We start from the raw sequence: 22,035 nt of genomic DNA, 5'->3' as shown, positions 1-22,035 counted from the left end.
AAAGTTTCAGTGGACAGAATACTGTCAAAAGGCATTTGATGACCTGAAGAAGGCCATGTGCTCTGCACCTATCCTGAAGAGTCCTGACTACTCAAGAGAGTTTATTGTCCAAACAGATGCTTCTGAGTTGGGAGTGGGAGCTGTGCTTTCACAACTTAATGTAGATGGTCAAGACCAGCCCATTGCTTTTATTAGCAGAAGGCTGACCCCCAGAGAAAAACGTTGGTCAGCCATTGAGAGGGAGGCCTTTGCTGTGGTGTGGGCCCTGAAGAAGTTGAGACCATACTTGTTTGGCACTCACTTCAAGATTCAGACCGACCATAAGCCCCTCTTATGACTTAATCAGATGAAGGGTGAAAACCCCAAACTGCTCAGGTGGTCCATTTCCCTACAGGGGATGGACTTTACAGTGGAGCACCGCCCAGGGACTGACCATGGTAATGCAGATGGTCTCTCCAGGTACTTCCACTTAGAACATGAAGACACAACTGGTCAAGGTTAGTCTAATGTCCCTGCGTTTGGGGGGGGTTGTGTAGGAGAGTAGGGTCTGCTATCCTATGGTCACCCCAAATTTTTGCTTTTTGCTTCACTGGTTTATGACTTAATGTGGCTGTGGGCCTGCTAATCAGACCCACAGCCTGCTGTTCTCTCTCTAAATTGTTACCCATGCACTTTAGGTGCATAACGAAATTGGAACTGGTTCACCTTATTGGCCCCTGTAACAGTGTACCCAGGTACCCAGGTCATAGGTGCTTCCAAGGCCTACCAGGGGCTGCAGCACGTATTGTGCCACCCCTGGACTCGCCTCCATATTTGACACAACTGGCTGATCACTCAGCTGGGGTAAGTCGGTGTAACCACCCCTTACTTAGGTGTAGTATGCCTATACCTAACCTAAAATGGACACATATGTCCCTATCAGCCACTCCTATGGAAGGCCTCATCAATCCTGGAGGCAGAGTGCTTGGAAATATGTGAGATAGGGCTCTGGCATGAGCTGAGCCTGTCTACAGCTTTCGGAACCATGTCCTTTAGCTGTTTCATGATACTGCCATACCATATACTCTTAAGTGCATTATGAACCTCGTGGTTAAATGCTATCTTTGGTTTGGCTTTATCAAAACATGTCGAGTAAGGTGTCATACGAATTGGAATACTACCCCCTCGCCAGTTCTGGCGACGGGGGTAGCATTCCACCCTTCTAGAGGGACACGACATGTACCTAACCTGAACCCCGGTTAAAGTTAAACTGAGCCTTAGCATCACAAAATGGATGCTGCCACCACAGACACAAGTCTGACCTCCTGTTGCTGGGAGTCCTTCCAGCGAGGGCAGCTTGGACAAAGGGTTTCCTGCCTTGGGAGGTGCTAGCACCACCCCAGACAGGATTTTGTGTATTGAGTAGGACAGGGCTGAATAGAATCAGACATGCCTGGGGCACACAAGGTGTCTCTGTGCATAGGCCAGTTCAAACCGGTGCTGGGGCCTTCCAGCCCCAGTCCTGGCGTGAAACTGGACAAAGGAAAGGGGGTGTAACCACTCCCCTTCCTGGTCCCACCCAGAGGAGGGACCTAGTAGGTGATCCGGACCCCCAGATTCGAATAAGAGTGGGAGCTGTGTCCTGAGACTTCAGATCATCCTGAATCAACTTGAAACTAAGAAGACGACTGGACTTCGACATTCTGCTGCACAGAAGACTGAAGAGCATCTCCCTTGTGGCCTAGGAGTGGCCACCCTGTGAACACAGGCACCATCCAGCAACTCAACGTCTGCTTTGCCGCCGCCTCCCGCCGGAGCCCGAGCCCAGAGCCTGACAAGACCCAGACTCCCAGACTTCTCACAGCCCAATCCACAGTCCCTGCAAAGAAGGGACCCGTGGAGGCACCGAGAGACGTGGGACCGGACCTCTTGAAAGACCCCCGAGAAGCTGACTGCGCAGCACCCGAGGCACCCTCGATGCTGTGCTTTGGGGTTTGAGAAGCCCCAACATCGAGCAGCCCTTGCACCGAAGATCAGCCCCCCAGCATCTCCACGATCTGCGTGGTGCCCCTTTGCACTGTGCCACTCGACGCGCCATCCCGGCCACTTGCCACGTGGCTAGCGGCCATCTTGGCGACAAAAACGACAAACTATACCGCTGGTCTGGTTGCTCCAGACTGGCCCTTGCTCCCCTAAAAAGGAGCACCCACTCTGACCTTGCTGGTCCGAGTGAGAAGCTTGAATCACTTCCTGCGTGGCTTTCTTTAGCCAAGGCCTGTTTGCTCCAATCAAGTTGCCGACACAGCCATCAGCGAGAGCCTACGTGGGACAACTCGTGACCGACTCCTGGACGTCCTTGACCTCTTCGTGTCCACGTGGCTGCAGAGACAATCTTCATGACATCACCTGTTTGCACCCGACATCGCCTGGTTCCTTCCTGGTTCCACGGTAGTCACTGGCTAGTGACTTTGAACATTGTCCCCTCTGCTTTCAGGTCTTCACCTCTTCAGATCCACCCTTGGATCCACCGGAACTCTTCACATCGAGCCGCCTGCAGCATCTTCAGCTCCAAGCACCATCGACCTGCGTGACGAAACCCGACACTACTTCGACCCTGTGCACCCGCTTCCTGTGGGTGAGGTAACTCAGCAGCGCCGGTGTTCCCACACTGGTATACACCTCTAGTGTCTCTGTCTAAAGTTTCATCCTTCTAGGTCACTCGGAAGGTTCCTTAATAACTAACTTTGTAACTTTTACGCACCATTGACATTGCATTGGTATTGCGTGCACTTTCCGCACTGCACCCGAGTCCCGCGGGCCTTTCCCGACTTCTTCACTGCTAGTCCCGAACAGCTCCAGCGATTCCCCAGGCCCTAGGCCTCTTCACTTTCCCCATAGTGGTTCTTATACCACTATGTTAGTATATGGTTTAGGTGGCCCCTAGGGCTCATCCATAATTGTGCAACTTTGGTATATTTAAACTGTGTTTTGTTTTAACGCATTTGCTTCTGTGCTCATAAAGAGTATAGGGGATATTTGTAGAAATAAATCTATATATATTTTCAATATATATCTGTGTGGTGTCCTTTCATTTGGTATTTAAGGGATTGTGTATGGTAAAACAGCTTGCTTCACATGCCTTTACAGAGTCTAGCCTAAGACTGCTTAGTCCATGCTACCCCTAGGATAGCTTGTCTATAAGGTTGACTTTACAACCTGCACCAAGGGGGTTGCTTGGCATGGTACAAGGTGATCACTAGAACTAGTGAGCATCATATACCAGGCCAACTTCTCACAGTTAGCCTGAGCCATGATATAACCATTTTTAGATCCGTGTCTACTGCTTTGCCCATGTTACCTCGCAGCTTGTTGCACAGTAAGAAAGACACCATTGAGGCCACATGAGTGTCGCATGCAATTGACAAACCAGTACTGTTAGTCCCTGTTGCTTATCCATAATGTAATGTTGCACTTTTTGCCATGACTGCTAAAAACTGGCATAGTTTTATTCACTGTCTAACGTGCAACATTTTTCTCATAGGCAGATGAGAAGAGAAGATTGCTTTACGAAACAAGGGATTTGCAGAGCTTTCGAAAGATGCATGTGTAACCCACTTACAGTATACGTTCAACGGTGAGAGGTCTCCCACAATTCACACATTTCTCTATCGTGCACTAGATGTACAAAATGTACAGTATTTAATCTTCATTTTGCATGGTGGAGCAGGATGTTTTTCATGGAAATACTTACAAGTTACAACAATACGAAGCTTGTTATTAAAAAAAATAAAGTTTTTGAACTTGCACGTAGACTCTGTGGTATATTATTTTCAGTGTCTGGGATGTTGTGGAGTGAAACGAGTGAGTGAGCGAAAGGGTCTTCTTCTTCTGTTCTGGGTTGTGTAATAAAATCATTGGGTATATCTAACTATCTTCGTGTGGGGGTCGGGAGTGGGACAAATAAATGACTATGACCAAGACACTTAGGTAGGTAGACTAGACGGTCATTGGATTATGGGTTCTTCTGATTGAGTTCTGTGACCAGGGGGTAAGGTCCAACCTCCCTATCACCAACATCAACAACATCCTAATTTCTTGTGCATAGTTCTGTATGTGTATGTGCAGAGAATAATAACCACAACAGTAGTAGAAGTATACTAACTGAACAAAAATTAGTAGGCAAACATCTGGTTGTGCATTTTTGTTGGTGGGAATTGACAAAGACTGGAGATTACAGAGGACAATGCAAAAGACAGGAGTGGACCCAGTGCCTACAGCTATTCTATCACAGCTTTATTCAAAAGAATCTCTAATTAAAGAGAGAGGGACCCCGAAACCAAAGGGATGGGGTTCCACAATTGACGTTAGTCAGAAAGAAATTCCCTTTGGGTAAGGTAACAATAGTACAAAAATACTTACAAACAACCATTTAAGTCACCCACATATCACACGGAAGCAATGTAGACAGATGAAACTGACCATATATGTGAAAACACTCTAAAAATATTTTATAAAAACAATTTATTCAGGATACATTACATTAAATAAAAACAGAATCAGAAAATGGGAAACACACAAAAGACGATGCATTAAACAATAAAAACCACATTCAAGTAAAAAGGAGTATACGGGGAAAAGGATAGAACTCAATCAAAAGGACAACAATTTTGAATTCCTCCTTAGTTTGTATTCCCAGATTCACTCCTTAGGCGTCGACGCTTTTCGGCGGTGTATTCATTTAAATCCGCCTTCATCAGGACAGTAATAACGTTTCCCAAATAAATTCTGAAATTAAATAAAACCAATCTTGAGCTTACTCGCTAAAGATGAAAGATCCACTTAATATACAGAAACCTCAAAACACTTTTTAAAAAACGTAATGCTTCCAACTAATTATGCTACCACAAATATATATACATTGCTTCCGAACCAAAACACATAGTACATCATTCATGCTCATATAAGTATACAGAATTCATAATCTGACAGTAATAATTCAACACTTTTGATGATAATCACAGCATTAAAGGCATTAGAATATATCTTTTCAAGCCTTAGAAAGAATCCAGGAACATTTGATTTTCCATGAGTATTGGTACGCTACAATTACCAAAGCTTAATATACTAGAGGTGGCACGAAAAGAGAGCAATGATACAGCACCTACCTCAGACACAAGACAAGTCTGACAGATATTGTTAGGGGTATTCAGCCTCCTTCGTATCACCACAACTTATTCGTCCAGCGAATTCGTTGTTCTTTTATACATAAAAACCTATTTAGAAAAAAACCTATTTAGAAATAATGAATTGATGGTTGGCCCTCTATATTCCATAACTCACGATTTACAAGGAATTTGACTTATATGTCTCCATTTGTATCAAACTATTCAGTACTCTCCGCTATTTTCCTATGCTAATACATTAGTAAGTTGGACTTTTTTTAAATTTTTCAAATACTTACTAGTTAAAAATAGATGGTATGAGGCGTAAATACGTCTTTTTGACTCATGGAGATCTCCAGCTGACTGACTGGTAGCTGAGGAAATACACAGTAATAGGCTATTATTTAACTGACTGCCACGCTGTAAGTACTAGTTGCTATGCCGAATTCTAGAGGCATACTTACAAATAATTAAAAAACTAGTGCCTAAGCACGCAGTAGTCAGGTATTCAATTCCAACTTCGATCTTTTTATTCAGGCTTTTGCATGGGTTCTGGAGGTATGATCCAAAGGTACCCGCTGTACAAGGGAAGCCTCCTTGTCAACCCTACATATTATGACAAGAAAGGGGGCAAATACACTCGTTAAACGCGTGTTCGTAGAACGCTAACGCAGTATCATCCACACCCCCCATTCAGTGCATTTACCTGTTAATGTTATTCAAAAGAATACCTTAACTAAAGAGTGGCCCACAGGGCACGCTTAGCTACACACAGTCTAATAGTAGTAGCACAGAGAGTCTTGGGGCAGAGGCAGTTTGAAGGAACTGAAAGTCAGGGATGGCATTTGGTAGTTAGTGACCCAAAATTTGGAAAACAAATTTAAGACCAAAGAAGGTTTTGCTAACATTGAATTAGGAAGGAGGATTAATCGGTTGGAAAAAATAAAGTGCGTTAAAAAGTTAGGGAAATATAATTGTTAAATATAAGCACTGCAGGACTTAATGGGGCCAGCTGCAGGATCCGCGGTAGAGGAGCGCTCCTCTTGTGGTTGTCCCGCCAACTCGGACCCCGTCTTCTTGCCCTTGGGTGGTGCTGGTCATGTAAGAAATAATAAAGAAAGAGAAACATTAAGTGCTGTGAAACAAAGACCTCATTCAAAAATCCTCTCAAACATTTTAGGGAACAACAATTGCAATAAAATTGACTTCAAAGTATAAATGACTACTGGCTTGCAAGATCCACAGACCGTCTACTTATAGAACACTAATCAAATGTGCCATAAACATTCTGATTGCAGAATATACTAAGGAAGCCAGTACCACCTGACCTACAACACCTATTCAAGAATCCAGACGGGCCAATTGTTCAGTAAGTCGGCATTGCAATTTTATTTTTGCCCGCAAACATGCATAGATGATGAGATGGAGGACACATGCATAAATTTGTACATACACGTAATTGTTGGTTGCTTGCATCAGAACTGCTACTGACTCACCTGACCATGCTATTGCTGTGCTGCTAAGCCTACCACTCAGTAAACAAACTCAAACCGGTTTCAATGGAGGGGTGCGGTAAATAAGAACTAACTAAGCATTCAGTGACCGAGGAGGCGTCATGCAGACCGTTAAAAAAATATGAACTAATACTATCCATCCACCACTATTTCACTAAAGGACAATGTAAGGACTAGACTCTAGCAATAGCATCAACTAACTTCAGTTCTCTAAAAACTATAACATCAATAATCAGCAGCCCAAGCCAGCGCTAAGTTACAAACCAGTAAGAGAAGTGGCGAGCAGCACCTGTGTCATACAATAACAGAAGAATTTGAGACGGAATTCATCTGCAATGTAACTAAGCGCACCAGTAACCGTGTTACTTATTCGTCCAAGAATTATACACAATACTTATACTACTATAATATATATTAAATTATTAATATTACTAGCTACTCACCAAGCCCCACGACTTCAACACCTAGCAGGCCCAACAGGTCCTGCTCCCTGTCCAGAATGTCTGCCCACCGGTGGGCCAGCTGCTGGTGGGTGCGCCGGATTTGCGAGCGACGGTACACTGCCCGGCGCACCTTCGCCCACCGGCGGTGACGCTCCTCTGGGAGGTAACCAGACCCTGGCCTGCCGCCTGCTGCCAAGGTCAAGGGTAGGTGGCGCTGCATGAAAAAAACCAGGGCGGCCACCTCCGCCTCCCCGAAAAGATTCCGGGCCTGCACCCCTGCAGGTCGCATTCTGCCGCAAGGCAGCCGGCTCTTCTTGGGCGCAGGCGCCTTGCCCTTCGAGCCGGTTGTGCTCCCCTTTGCCATGGTTCTGGGGTGGAGGTGGAAAAGAAAAGTTAGAACAAAAGGAAAAAAAGTTAGGGGGAAGAAGTAGGTGCTTAAATGAAGAAGTAAAATAAAACAGTAGAAAAGCTAAAAAGAAAGGTGGAAAAGTAGAAATAAAATGCAAAATATAAACTTAGGGACAGAGAGAAATAGATGAGAAGTAAGAAAAACTGTGAAAATAGGTAAAAGATTGAACAGATATAAGGTGGATAGAAAACTAGGCCCAGCACCATAGCATACAGTGTGAAAAACAAGATGGCCGCGCCCATCGCAACCACTTGGGTAAGTTCGCGCGCGATTTCACGCGAACACGCACTTTCTCAGTGTGAACAAGTAGTTGTGTTCCCGAACAAGACGTGCACCGCGCGAACCCGTTATTCGCGACCCGGAAGAGGAAATAGGGGGCGCGGGCGGGCGGGACAATTGAAAAAAGAAGATGGCCGCGCCCATAGCCCAACCACATGGGTAAGGTCACACGCTACAATCCCCCGAACACGCAGACAGCGCCCCGACCACGCACCACGCGCTCCCGAGCAAGAAAAACGGCTCGCGAACGGGACCAGCAAGCTACTACGCATGCTCGCGAAGCTCGCGTAGTGCGAGAACGTCTTCGCGTAGCTTGGCGTAGCGCGACTACGCGTACTACGCCCAGGGTTAATGAATATGAGGGGCCTCCCCAGAAAAAATCAAGCATTGCCTGGGATTTCTTCAGGATTCCGCCAGGAGAAACAAAAAAGTCACCTAATTTGCGCAATTCACAATATGTGACAAGAAATTATCATTGGGTACGAATAAAAAATATTCTTGCTGGACTACGTCCATGCTTTACCATCTAAAAACATACCATGGCAATCATCTGAAAGCAGCAATAAGGCAACATGAGTCTGAATGACCTTCAACTTCAATAGCGGCCAAAACAACAGCGGGGCAGACAGTCCCTTCAGAGGTCCAATCTCAACTTCAAGATTTGGCTCCAGAGTTTTCCCGGATGGCATCATACGGCATGGTTTGTGGAGTTGTGGAGCGACCCCTGACCCTCCTGGTAGGTCGCTCCCCCTCCGCACAGCTCTGCCTGTGTGCCCCTGCCACTGCTGAGGTCTCGCTCGTAAGTGTGCTTCTTCCGTTTTGGTGCCCTGTTTTTTTTGCCTTCTGTGCCACTGTTTCCCCCTCCTTGTGCCCCGTGTTTTGCCTTCTCTGCCGCTGTTTTCCCCCTCCTTGTGCCCCGTTTTTTGCCTTTCGTGCCACTGTTTTCCCCCTCCTTGTGCCCCATTTTTTGCCTTCTGTGCCACTGTTTTCCCAATCTTTGTGCCCCATTTTTTTGCCTTCTGTGCCACTGTTATCCCCCTCCTGTGCTCCATTTTTGCCTTCTGTGCCATTCGTCTCCCCGCCGCTGTGTCCCCTGCTGCCCCGCCTGCCTGACTGACCACTGCCCATTCGCTGCTCCCGCCTCCCGCCTCCCAGCTGCTTCTCCCTCCCACCTCCCCATATATGCCGGACCCTGCGCGGCCGTGCAGCGGGCGCGCCGCTGGTGCGTCTAAGGCAAGCCCGTCTGCGCCCGTCCGTGCCTGGACCGCGTCCAGCGCCAGAAACCCTGGACCCCACACACACCACGACGCCCGCCTCCGCTACGACTCCAGCACTCTTCACGCATTCAACGCCGGACGATCTCGCACCTGCTGCCTGGCCGCCCCGAAACGCACCCAAAGACCCCTCTCCTGCCAGAACTGCAGCTTAACCAGCATCTGGCCCACCAACCCACCCAACATGGAAACCAACTTCCTCACATGTATCCTGCTCAACACCCGCTCTGCCCGCAAACACGCAGTCGAACTCTAGGACCTACTTGACACCAACGCCCCAGACGTCGCCTTCCTGACTGAGACCTGGCTGACCCCCTCCTTGGCACCTGACATCTCCTAGCCATCCCGGAAGGCTACAAGATCACCTGCAAGGACCGCACCAACAGAATAGGAGGAGGAATTGCCGTCGACAGACACACTCTCAAAATCTCAACACACGCAGACAACACCCTCAGCACCGCCGCACACCTGCACTTCCAGATCCACACCGACCCCACCACCGCCTTCAGAGGCACCCTCATCTACATACCCCCCTGACCCCGACCGCAGTTCTGCGACCCCATCACCAACCTCGTCATCACACACGCCCTTGCCTCCAGGTACTACATCCTCCTCGGGGACCTGAACTTCCACTTCGAGAACAACAACGACGCCAACTCCTCCACCCTGAGCGACAACCTCGGACTCAGACAACTCATCACAGCACCCACACACTCCGCCGGCCACACGCTTGACCCCATATTCTCAGAGAGCACCCACGTCTTCTTCGACCGCACCACCAAACTCCACTGGACCGACCACTGCTGCATCCACTTCACCTTCCGGAAACCCACCACACCAGCTAACCGCCGCCCTTGCCCAGAACCCACCCGCAGACCCAACCGACCCAGACGCCGCAGCCCCAGACAATGGATCAACGACTGCGCCAACACCCTCGCCCCGCTCAAGAAACCCCCGAACACCCACACCAGCAAGAGAGCCAGCTGGTTCACCAAAGACCTCCAGGCCTCTAAGCGAACCTGCCAAAAACTAGAAAAAAACTGGACCTGCGAAAGAACACCGGAAAGCTACACAGCCCACAGAAACGCCACCCTCCGACACCACCAACTCATCAGGTCTGCCAAAAGGACTGCCTTCAGAGACCGCCTTGACAACAACGGACACAACAGCAAAGAGCTCTTTAGCATCATGAAAGAACTCTCCAACCCCAGCTACAACACCAACGACATCCCACCGTCACAAGACCTGTGCGACTCGCTGGCCACCTTCTTCCATCGCAAGATCACAGACATCCACGACACCTTCGACACCGTCACCACCCCAGCAACAGCCCACACCCCCGCTCCTGTGACCACCACCCGCACCAACCGCCTGCGCGCCTGGACCAACATCAATGACAATGACACCATCAAGATCATGAACACCGTACACTCCGGATCCCCGGAAGAACCCTCCCCACACCACATCTACAACAAAGCCAGCAGCACCATTGCACCCCAGCTCCGAAAAACCATCAACATCTCCTTCGAGACAGCGACCTTCCCAGAGAGCTGGAAGCGCGCAGAGATCAACGCCTTACTAAAGAAACCCAAGGCGGACCTCAAGAACTTCCGACTCATCTCCCTGCTCCCGATCCCGGCGAAGGACATCAAAAAGGAGGTCAACAAACAACTGATCAGCTTCCTCGAAGAGAACAACATCCTGGACCCATCCCATTCAGGGTACTGCAGCACCAACACCACCGAAACTGCCCTCATTGCCGCCACCGACGACATCAGGAACATGCTCGACAACGGAGAAACCGCGGCCCTCATCCTCCTGGGCCTGTCAGCCGCTTTGGACACAGTCTGCCACCGCACACTAAGAGCACGCCTCCACAACGTCGGAATCCAAGAGAAGGCCCTGGACTGGACCACCTCCTTCCTCTCCAGGAGAACCCAAAGCGTCCGCCTCCTCCCCTTCCGCGCCGAAGCCACCAAGATCATCTGTTGCATACCCCAAGGCTAATCTCTCAGCCCAACGTTGCTCAACGTCTACATGGCACCACTCGCCCACGTTGCCCGACAGTATGACCTAAACATCATCTCCTATGCCGACGACACCCAGCTGATCCTCTCGCTCACCAAGGACCCCCACACCGCCAAAACCAACCTCCACAAAGGAATGAAGGCTATTGCCGACTGGATGAGGAACAGCCAACTGAAGCTGAACTCTGACAAGATGGAGGTCCTCATCCTCAGCTCCACCCCATCGGCCAGGGACGACTCATGGTGGCCGTCGGCACTAGGAGCACCCCCTACACCCACAAACCACGCACAAAACCTAGGGGTCATCCTAGGGGTCATCCTCTCCATGACAAAGCAGGTCAACGCCGTCTCCTCCTCCTGCTTCAACACCCTCCCCATGCTTTGTAGGATCTTCAAGTGGATCCCCACCGAAACTAGGACGGTCACCCAGGCCCTCGTCAGCAGCAGACTGGACTACAGCAACACACTCTACGCAGGAGCCCCGGCCAAACTCCTGAAACGACTCCAACACATCCAGAACGCCTCAGCATGCCTGATCCTCGCATCCCCCACCACTGCCAAATCACACCCCACCTGAAAGACCTGCACTGGCTGCCCATCAACAAGAGGATAACCTTCAAGCTCCTTACCCACACACACATAAATACACAGCTAACTTTTGCCAGTTATCACCATTTTCTTATTCACTTTTTAAATAGAAGTCAACAGTTTGTTTTTGAAGCTTCTATTGAGTGCATCGACAACGTATACAATCATACTCTGTTTTTTTAGATCACACTGTCTAACATTTTGTAATATCTTTTTCAAAACTATCAACTGTCATATCTTTGTCCTATTCTGCAACTCTTCCTCTTAACAACTCTTTATTTTACCAAGAATCCTGCTCAGGACCAAAGAAACAAAACTTCACATCATCACAAACCTTTTCTACGTCTGCCTCAGTTCTATGCAAAGGTGCTCTATTCATTTCTCCTAAACATAAAACAGGAGTGTTTACATAGTACAGCCTCCCAACTAAAGTTTGCATTGTTGAGTGATGTACAGCTAACATCTTGAAATGATGAAAGATGCTTTAGCACACTTTCTTTGAAAAACAAGCTAGTGAGTGTCCCTGCAAATTTGTATGCTTTTTAATTTTGCACGGATCCAATCCTTGTAAAGTACTCTTTTTGTGTTTTAAAGTTTACCTTGGAAAGATAAGTAGAAATGTTCTTAATATATCAATGGATTGCTGTTGAAGACTGTAAACACTACTACAGTCCCATTTGTATACAGATGCCTGACTCTGCTTTCCTTCTACCTCTTCTCCAATAATTTGTTCTACATTTGTATGTACTATAACATCTTTCATTATAGGAGTGACATTCTTCATTTAATTTGTAATCAATAGCATGAACTAACCTGTTATCCTGGAGATAGCTTTCTTTGTCCAAGAAAGGCTCTGTACTAGGAGTATGTATGCATTCTCCACTAAAAACTGTACAAAAGTTACTTCTATTCACTAATCTTTTTTTCTAGTTTTGTCTCCTCATGCGCAACACCATTTTGTAAGGAGTCTTCAATCTATTTATAATTAGAATGAAAAGCTTTCTCTTCAAAGCAAATGCCTTATCAACTACTCTCTCAACTCGTCCTTTCTGTTTCAGTGCCTCTCTCTGTCTTCTATACTTTTTCATAGTTCTCAGTAGATTTATAACTACTGTACTATGAAACATCCTGGCTCTGATTTGCTTAAACTGCTTCTTAAAGGTTAAGGTGTGTCAATCTTTGTTACATTCTTTCCTGTTCTTGTTATATAGATTTTGTCCACTGTTGTTCTTTCTCATAGGTTGAATTTTATTTTCATAATTTCTTAATCTTTGGAAATGTCCACATACATTTTTAAGAAATAACTTTGTCCTCAATACCAGTAGCTCTTTTATCTTTCACTGCATTTTCTTAATTTTGCCCCTTTTGTGTCTCCGTTCTGCATAGATACTGTAGTTACTTCTGTTCCCTTTTCCTCTGAGTTTACGTAGGTATTCTGTCTGTAGTTATGCAGATATTGTTCTGTAAAAAAAGAAGAATATTTGAATTTTATTCTAGCTAATGTACCAACTACTTTACTGGTGGCTTACACATAATTTAAAAAGTGTTATAATATGTTGCTGCTTTAAATCTAAAGGTGAACTTAGCTACATAACTACGAGCATTTACTTCAATGTACCAACCCAAACCAAAACACAAATCTTAATGTATTAGTTACCTTTACTTTTTATAGCACCCTCTCCTACAACACAGCTGCACCATATCTGAGTTTTCACTTATACATGCTAAAAGACCTCTTTATCTATTTTGTACTACATTTTAAAATAAGCATCAACCAAAGTGTAAATGTACATACATTGTCTCAATACCGTAAATCCGAAAACACAACATAAGTCCTATTTCTGTGCCTCTCTACCACTGTGTCACTGGTAGATTGAATGATTCAGTACTTTTCTACTTAGATATGTCAGATTTAAATTTTTAGAAACACTGCATATAAAAATTTGCACATTAATTTGTATCACAGCATATAGCTCACAAATTCTTCAGAGTATATGCAAACAGTGTGTGACAGGTTACATATATAAATCACCAGATGCTTCTAAAAGAGTACATATTCCTCACTAAAACTTGTAAATACATATGTTTCTGATTGAATACAACCAATACTCTCTGGATGATTGGATGAGTGCATAGTTAGGGCCTAGGTGATTACCTCAGAATATTGGTAGTGCCTGCATGATTCCTGAGTATGTTGGAACTACATTGGTGGCTCCATATCTGCATAGTTAGTGCCAGTGCATTCACAAGACTATATTGCTGTTATCTGGGGGATTGGATTAATGCATAGGTGTTGCCTGCGTAGTTCAATGAGTACATAATTAGTGCCTCCGTGATTGGAAGAGTGCATGTGTAGTGCCTGGGTGATGTAATAAGTGCGTACATAGTGCGTGAGTTATTCCATAACTGCCTGAGTAGTGGCTGAGTGACTGGATGAGTGCCTGAGTAATGCTTGGGTGGCTATATCCAAATATCTCCATTGTTGTTAGATACATAACAGTTGTGACTATATCTGTAACTCATTGTTTAACGCCTTGTGTCAGTATCAAACTATATGTTTTAGTGTACCTATCCTTTTCTAATGACCTATGTGTCAGATAAGTCTAGATATCACACTTTATATATAATGGAATACATGCCTCTCTACAAGCTTACATTGATCTATTACTCAGCATGCACATGCATCAGTAAGTTTCTAAAACTGAAAACTACAATTCTCACTTTTTCAAAGCACAAAACCTTCATTATGGCATACCTACCTCATTTCTCAAAATTTTCTTGTGTGTTTAAAACATATATTAAGCATTTCTCAAGAAACGTTACAGCCAAAGGAAGGTAGCACAGGAACTCTCAACAGACATTCTGCACCATAAACTCCCCTCAATTTTAAACTGAGCATGTTGAAAGAAATACACTAACCTCACCACATACATGAAATTTTCATTAGCCTTAAAGAACATAGATCCCCATGTATACATATATGTGATTCCATAATAGATATACACCTTCAAGCAATCTTTCCAAAACTATATAGTTCTCTGCATTTTTAAATAAACTCAAAAGTCACACCGTATATATACCTATCTACAACCACAAAAAACATATCTCACCATCTAAGCATTTGCAAACTGCATATAAGTAAAACCCACATTGACAGACACTTCCTAAAACATACCTAACAAGTATTACTACTTTATAATTCATATACAGATGCAGATGTTCTTATCTTTTATTTGTGACTACACTACCCTTGTTTAATAATGTGACTAAAAGTAATACAACTCCTATAATGCAAATAAAATAGAAGTATCTATACTGCACATGATGCTTAGACGTTTATAACATTTGAGGCTTAAATACATTCCTCATTGTAACTTCCAACAATACTATACTGTTATTTTTCTATAAGCTACACAATAGAATAAAGGGACACTAATTAATTTTCCTCTTACTTCCCAAAACATTTGGTACTATACTCCCTGATAGATACAGTTCATTTCATATTTTTTTCATATCACTGTGATACTCTTTATATCAAACTCCCATATATTTATTAATTTCTAATGTAATTTTTTCAATAACTAAAAAGTTAGGTACATACAAGTGAATTTAGTATGTGGGTTGTATTGTTGTTTTAGCTCTTTTTTGAATAGTTTTAACACATTTAGGATTTGAATAAACTAAGCACAAGAATGGTACACTACTCTCATACAAAGAAACCATAAAATGGCAACCTCTTCAACATTCCACTCGATGATCATGAAAAAGGCAGCAAATGAAATCAGATTTTTAATTTTAGACTATTCTATCTCCACTTGCGAATGGTTAGCATCTATTCACCCTTTCCCTCTCCCTCTCTTTCAAAAACGATGATCGCAGTGTAATCAAGGAAAAACAGGAATCTAAACCTTATATTTAGCTTCAGTTTTTTTAAAATTTATTTTTTATAAATCTTTTTATTAACTGTGTTCCTGGTATTATACATTACAGGACAGTGTTCATATAGCATGTAATAGAATAACATTTTACAATACAGTGTAAGGCCGCCGAAGACACAAGCTGGGCATTCAACTGTTAAAATCATGACCCTGACCCACACCCCGCGCACCCTGTATTTCCGCCAAGGCCCCTAGACTTTCTTCCATTCCTTAGTGCAACCCCTAGACTAGTAAATAGTGTCCTCGGCTATCTGGCACCTATCTAAGTCACGCAACCACTGGTCCCACCGCGAAGGAGCCTGCGTCCCGCAGCCACTGGCTATGTTCCTTTTTGCCACACCGGCTGCCAGTGCCAGCCAGATCTCATTATATCTGGACCTGCCAGTGGCCCCTTTGATCATTAGCAGTAGCCCCCTGGGCTCTAGCGGGACCGGTGAACCCACAACCGTTGCCATCGTGTCCGCAACTTTAGTCCAGAAGGGCACTATCTCTGGGCACTCCCATATTATATGGTAGAAGGTGCCTTCTCCCCTACATCCCCGCATGCAGAGGGCTGACTGACTTCTTCCCCGGGCATATAGGTGAGTACGGGGGTAGTATACTCGATGTAAAATTCTAAGCTGCACCAAGCGGAACCTAGCGCGAATTGCTATTGCGCGTGGGCTCTTCAGGGCATCCTGCCAATCTTCATCTTCCAGGGCACCTATGTCACTCACCCATCTCCCCCGCAATGACACCAATGGATCAGGCATGCTATTTATGAGTTTGCTGTAGATTGTGGAAGTGGGTTTCTCCAGTATGGGGTCAAGGAGCAGCCTATCCTCCATAGGGGAATACTCTGGGACGGATGTACCTCCCCGCTTGTGGGAACGTAGAGCGTGAGTGAGACATATTTAGTGGTAGTGTTGTGAGTCGTTAAGGTCGTATTCTTTTTTAAGATAGTCGAAGGATCAGGAGGCATCCCCTTTCCATATGTCTGCCAAATACTCAATGCCTAGTAGTTTCCATCCCCTAAAGCCAGTCAATTGAGTCACTTCTGCTAGCTGATCCCCAAATCACAGCGGGGTTCTGCCCGTCAGGGAGCCCGTCCACCCCAGGAACTTATTTGCCTCCCTCCAACACTGAACCACAACCCCTGTGTGCGAAGGCCAGTCCTTTCCTGGCTTACGGGCGTAAAGCAGTGGCTTGTAGTTTCCCCCTGGCATGACCAACCGGTCAACTCTATAGGCCGGTTCCGACCTAGCCGCATATACCCAATCATTGACCACCTGTAGCTGTGAAGCCCATTAGTACAATTGTATGTCTGGGAGGGCCTGCCCCCCATCATACACCCCTCTCGTCAGCTTGCGCAGCGCTATCCTTGGGTTGCAACCCTCCCAGAGCAACATCCGTAGTGCCTGAGATATTCGCATGAATACCCCATTAAGAACCAGATACGGCGTATTTTGTAAAATATATAGGAGTCTAAGCAGTGCTAGCCTCTTAAACATTGCAGCTCATCCCATGAGGGAGAGAGGTAGTGACCACCAATGGCAGACGTCAGTTCCCAGGCATATCAGTTGGGGCTCCAAGTTCCTGGTGAGGAACTCCACCCTATCTCTAGTGATGTATACCTCCAGATACTTAAACTCGTCTACTGCGCTTGAAACTGGACACCTAGTCGGAATCCGCGGGGGGACCCGAGAGCGGGTAAATCAACGACTTTGCCCAATTTATAGTGTGGCCCAAGTAGCTACCAAACAATTCAGAGAGGTGAAGCGCCTGCGCTATCGAGTGGTAAGGTCTGGCCATATATAACACAATATCGTCCGCGTATAAGGAGATACGCTCTTCCCACTCGTCGTTCAGCGCCAGGCCCCAGAATGAACTGTACCTCCAGATCCAGTGAGCCAGCGGGTCTAGGGCCAAGGTAAACAGGAGGGGGACAGAAGGCACCCCTGTCTGTTACCCCTCCGCAGAGGAAAAGCTCGAGACACCGCCCGTTAACTCTCACCCTCGCTACCGGCTGCTCGTACACCAGTCGCACCCAGCTGCAGAATGTCGGGCCAAAGCCCAGTCGTTGGAGCACCATGAATAGATATGGCCCATCGATACCGTCGAATGCCATTGCGGCATCCAGCGCCATCAATGCTGTCTGAGTGTTCCCCACGTCTTTTGTCATATATAAGACTCCATACAAGCGACGTAAATTATGGCGGGTGCTCCTGCGCGGCATAAACCCTGACTGATCAAAATGTACCAGATCCGGCAGAACTGAGAGCAGCCTATTCACCAGGGCCTTGGCTAAGACCTTGGCTTCGACCTTAATAAGCGAGATCGGCCAGTAGGAAGAGCATTGATCAGCCGGCTTGCCTGCTTTGTGGATTACGACAAGCGTGGCCTCCCATTGATCCGGCGGGAGCCTTCCCACCTCTCGCGCTTCTAGATACATCTGAAGGAGGAGGTCTATGATGACATTCGCCTGTTGCTTATATATTTCTTCTGGGAGCCCATTTGGTCTCTGCACCTTCCCAGATTGAAGGGAGTTGAGGGCCTCTCCTATCTCCTCCCCATTAAAATCTGCCTCTTGTCGGTCTTTTTGTTCCTGGGACAATGTGGGCAGCACAAAGTCCTGTGGGAGCTCTGCGCAGTCTTGTTCCATCCTGGTGCATACCAGGGTGTAAACCCCTTCAAAGTATGAAACGAATGCCCCCTCTATATCTGTGCTATTGGAGGCCAGTGAGCCTGGCCCATCCCATACCTCGGACATCCATGAGCGCTCCCTATCCTGGCGTTCAGCCACACCAGGAGCTTCACAGCTTTATCTCCCACGTCATAAATCTGATCCTGCGTGGCGAGGGAATAAGCTTGCGCTTCACTCTCAGCCAGCGCCCGGAGTTCCTTTTGCTTAAGGGCCAATATATGACGGAGATCGACTGAGGGCGCCGGGCCGGCGTCACATTCGAGAACCTCTACCTCGTTTTCTAACTTCCTGATCTGCAGGGACTCCTCTTTCTTTTGGGCACAAATCAGAGCTTGGGCCTGTCCTCTCAGAACTGTCTATAGGCTTCCCATAACGTTAGATGGGACTCAAGCAAACCCCGATTTTCTTCGAAATATAATTGGGAACCCTCCCGGAGTTTGTCTACTATGGTTTCATCGCCACAGATCAATCCTTGGGAAAGACACCCTATTGATCACCGGACCCTTAAGAATGACGATGACCGGGGAGTGATCAGAGATTCCCCGGGCCAGGATGTGGGGTTCCGCAAACTCGCCCATCTGATCAGTGCGCGTAAATAAATGGTCTAGCCTAGAGAAGGACCCATGTCTGGCCGAGTAGAACGTGTAGTGTCTGTGAGAGGGGTGGTGCGTGTGCCACAGGTCACCAGGCCCCAGGGCCGTAACAAAGCTTTGTAGCCCACATTCCCCACTTGATCCTCGCCCCCAGCCCGATCGGTCCAAGTCAGCGTCCATTACAGCATTTGTGTCTCCCCCAATAGGAGGACTCCCCGGGGAAGGTCTGCCAGGAAGGAGCCCAATCGTGCAAAAGTCGTGGAATGTAGACCGGGCGGGATGTAGTAGGAGCCCAGAACTACGGTTCGCCCCTACCATCTGCCAGCCACTGCAACCATACAGCCCGCGTCATCTGTCCATGTACCTGAGATTACTATAGGCAGGATGTTTCAAATCAAAATACCCACCCCCTAGAACTGGACGTGAACCCCGAATGGGCCGCCATTTTATAGCCAAAGCGGTCAAGGGCCTTACATCTATTGCCACACAGATGTGTCTCCTGAAGGAGGACCACATCAGGGGAATGCCGTTTCAGGTGCTGCTGCACCAATGTTCGTTTAATCTTGTTACCCAGCCCATTCACATTTCACGTCCATATTTTAACGTGTGTCTGTTCACCCATCTTTGGTACCAGGCCTCCATCTCCTTGGATAGACCATGTCCCACTGTGTCCCATTAATGCAATTCCGACATGCTAAATAACTAGATTGATATTGAGCAAAACACACCATCCTCAAAGAACCGACCCCCCCTCCCCCGATCAACTCCCGCTTCCCTGCCTCCCTGCTCAGTGGGTCCCCAACCTTCCAAACTTGCAGAGTGCCTGTCACCCCATCAGCCCCAAATCAAACTTGAAGAGGGAACGTAAGCCTGCACTCAGCAGAAAGAGTTATACATAGCTAATGGAAGTCTCACCCATTAGTATAGATATATTAGAGCAACCCTCTACCAACTCCCTGATCCCACCCCACCCCCAGCACTCCTGGCCATTGCTGAATCCCCATTAGGAACATTACATCCGAATATCAAACCATAACTAACCCTGGGCGTAGGACTATGCTAAGCTCACGTAGTTTGCGCAACTACGCGCTACGCGAATTGCACGTAGCACAGTGCAAAAACGCGTAGCGTAGCAGGCATTTTTTGCGTACTGGCGCCCCTCAACATCAAGTTGGTGACCGCGAGCAAAATAGCATCCCGGCGAGACTTTTTCCTTGTTCACGATCAGCAACATCAAGTTGCCTATCGTGAGCGTGGAAAATAAACCTCCCTGAGAGATTTTCAATGCGGGAGGTCAGGATTCTCATTGCGAGTGGTCGCGTATGTTCGCAATAACTCACGACCGCTCGCAATGAGAAACTACCAGTCTGCGTTCATAAAACGACCGCTTGCACTGTGCAAGATGCGGTTTGCAATGATTGCACAGTGCGGACAAGCATCCCGTACTGTGCAATCAGTGCGAACAGCATTTTGCACAGTGCACTACGCAGTTCGCGTAGCTTGTGTAGTATAAAGTGCACTTCGCGTAGCTACGCGTAGCGCTACTACGCCCAGGGTTAGATTGTTATGTTAATTATACTTCTAGAGCACACGATTACCATAAGGTGTCCTGGAGCTTAGCTCAGACCTAAAGGAAAGACAAGAGAAATGGCGGGTCAGAAACTACTGAATCCTAAAAAGCCAGGTCTTTACCGTCTTCCTGAAGGAAAGCAGATTTGGGGAGGCACAAATATGGAAAGGAAGACTATTCCATACCCTAGCAGTACAGATGACAAAGCTCCTGGCCCCCCAGTTGGCTTTTTTTAATTTGGACACAATGATCACTTTTGCTCCGAGGGATTGCAAAGTTCTGGCAGGGATATACCAGCTGAAATGCTGCCTAAGGTTGTCAGGACCTATAGCATGGAGAGCTTTAAAGGCAAAGCTGGGTGCCTTGAATCTTGCCCTTTGCCTTATTGGCAGCCAGTGGAGCTTACTTATTTCTCTCTTAATTGAAGCCTAGCTGCTGTATTTTGAAGTAGTTGGGGTTTATTCAAATGCTGTTGCTGCATGCTCAGGTATAGACTGTTACAATAGTCTAATTTAGATAAAATCAGGGAGGTAATCACGTTTGTCAGCTATCAGGAGACAGGAGATAAACAATTTTCCTTATCATCCTAAGCATATGAAAGGTAGCCCTACCAAGAGTTGGAAGGATCCATAGTTCCTCTGTCCACCATCTGGATGACCAGAAGTTTGCATTGTCACCAAAGAGGATCACCTTGGTCTTACTGGAATTCAGTTTTAGGCAGTTTTTCATCATCCACATTTTTACTGCCCTCATGCAGTCATGGCATCTCAGACCTATTTCTGCCTCCTGGTTGGGTAGCAGACACCACTATTTGAGTGTCATATGCGTATGAGGTAAGGTGAAAGCCAAAGGTTCTAATCAGGATGGCCAGGGAAGAGACAGACAGATTAAAAAGGGTGATCCCTGTGCTACCCCACAAGGAGGCGAGATAGATTTGGAAGTGAATTTATCTATGGCCACAGTTTGCTTTCTATCAGTCAGGAAGGAGCGCAGTAACTTCCAAGCCAGCCCCTGAATGCCACATGCCGACAGCCTGTCCATCAGACGATCAGGAAGGACAGTGTTGAAGGCTGCCGAGAGACATAACAATATCAGAGCCGTGTTGCCTCCCTGATCAAGTGCCTCCCTGACTTCCTCCTTGGATTTAATGAGTGCTGACTACTTTCTGTGGGCTCCCATGAATCCATATTGAGTGGGGTCTAAAATATCGTTTTCTTGAATAAAACTGTTGAGTTGGGCATTCATAGCCCTCTCCACCAACTTTGCTGGAAATGGGTAATCTAGAATCCTACTGGTAAAGGAAATGTTAATGAAAATAAACAGTGAGCAATTTTAACACCTTGCGTGCTGCCGTCGGCCAACGGCCGACGGGAGCACTACCTCGCTAGTGCTGCCGTCGGCCAACGGCCGACGTGGCCCCGCCCATTTTGCAGAAGTGCCGCACTGCCGCGAAATCGCGGCCGCAGCAAAGGGGTTAAAAGCATAAAATAATTAAAACCATGGAAGGGAGATGTATCTATACATTGGCCTGCATCACACACAAAACCCTTCACTCTCCTACCCCCAACTACTTAAA

General features: G+C 46.7%; 1 protein-coding gene across 2 annotated transcripts in view; it reads left to right on the top strand.

The window, feature by feature from the left end:
* Positions 1-3,672, top strand: part of KCTD19 (potassium channel tetramerization domain containing 19) — a 2,598,446-nt gene extending 2,594,774 nt beyond the window's left edge. Inside the window, exon 16 of one of the 2 annotated variants that reach the window (XM_078669086.1) lies at positions 3,521-3,672. In XM_078669086.1, coding sequence (XP_078525212.1) covers positions 3,521-3,589 — 69 coding nt within the window. In that variant the 3' untranslated portion in view covers positions 3,590-3,672. The remainder of the gene's footprint in view (positions 1-3,520) is intronic. The other variant, XM_078669084.1, reaches the window with a different exon arrangement.
* Positions 3,673-22,035: the final 18,363 nt, after the last annotated feature.

This window comes from Lissotriton helveticus, chromosome 12 (genome assembly GCF_964261635.1).
Source record: "Lissotriton helveticus chromosome 12, aLisHel1.1, whole genome shotgun sequence".
Taxonomy (NCBI): Eukaryota; Metazoa; Chordata; class Amphibia; order Caudata; family Salamandridae; genus Lissotriton; species Lissotriton helveticus.
Note: the sequence above shows the minus strand (reverse complement) of the source record. Positions and strands in the feature narration are given on the sequence as shown.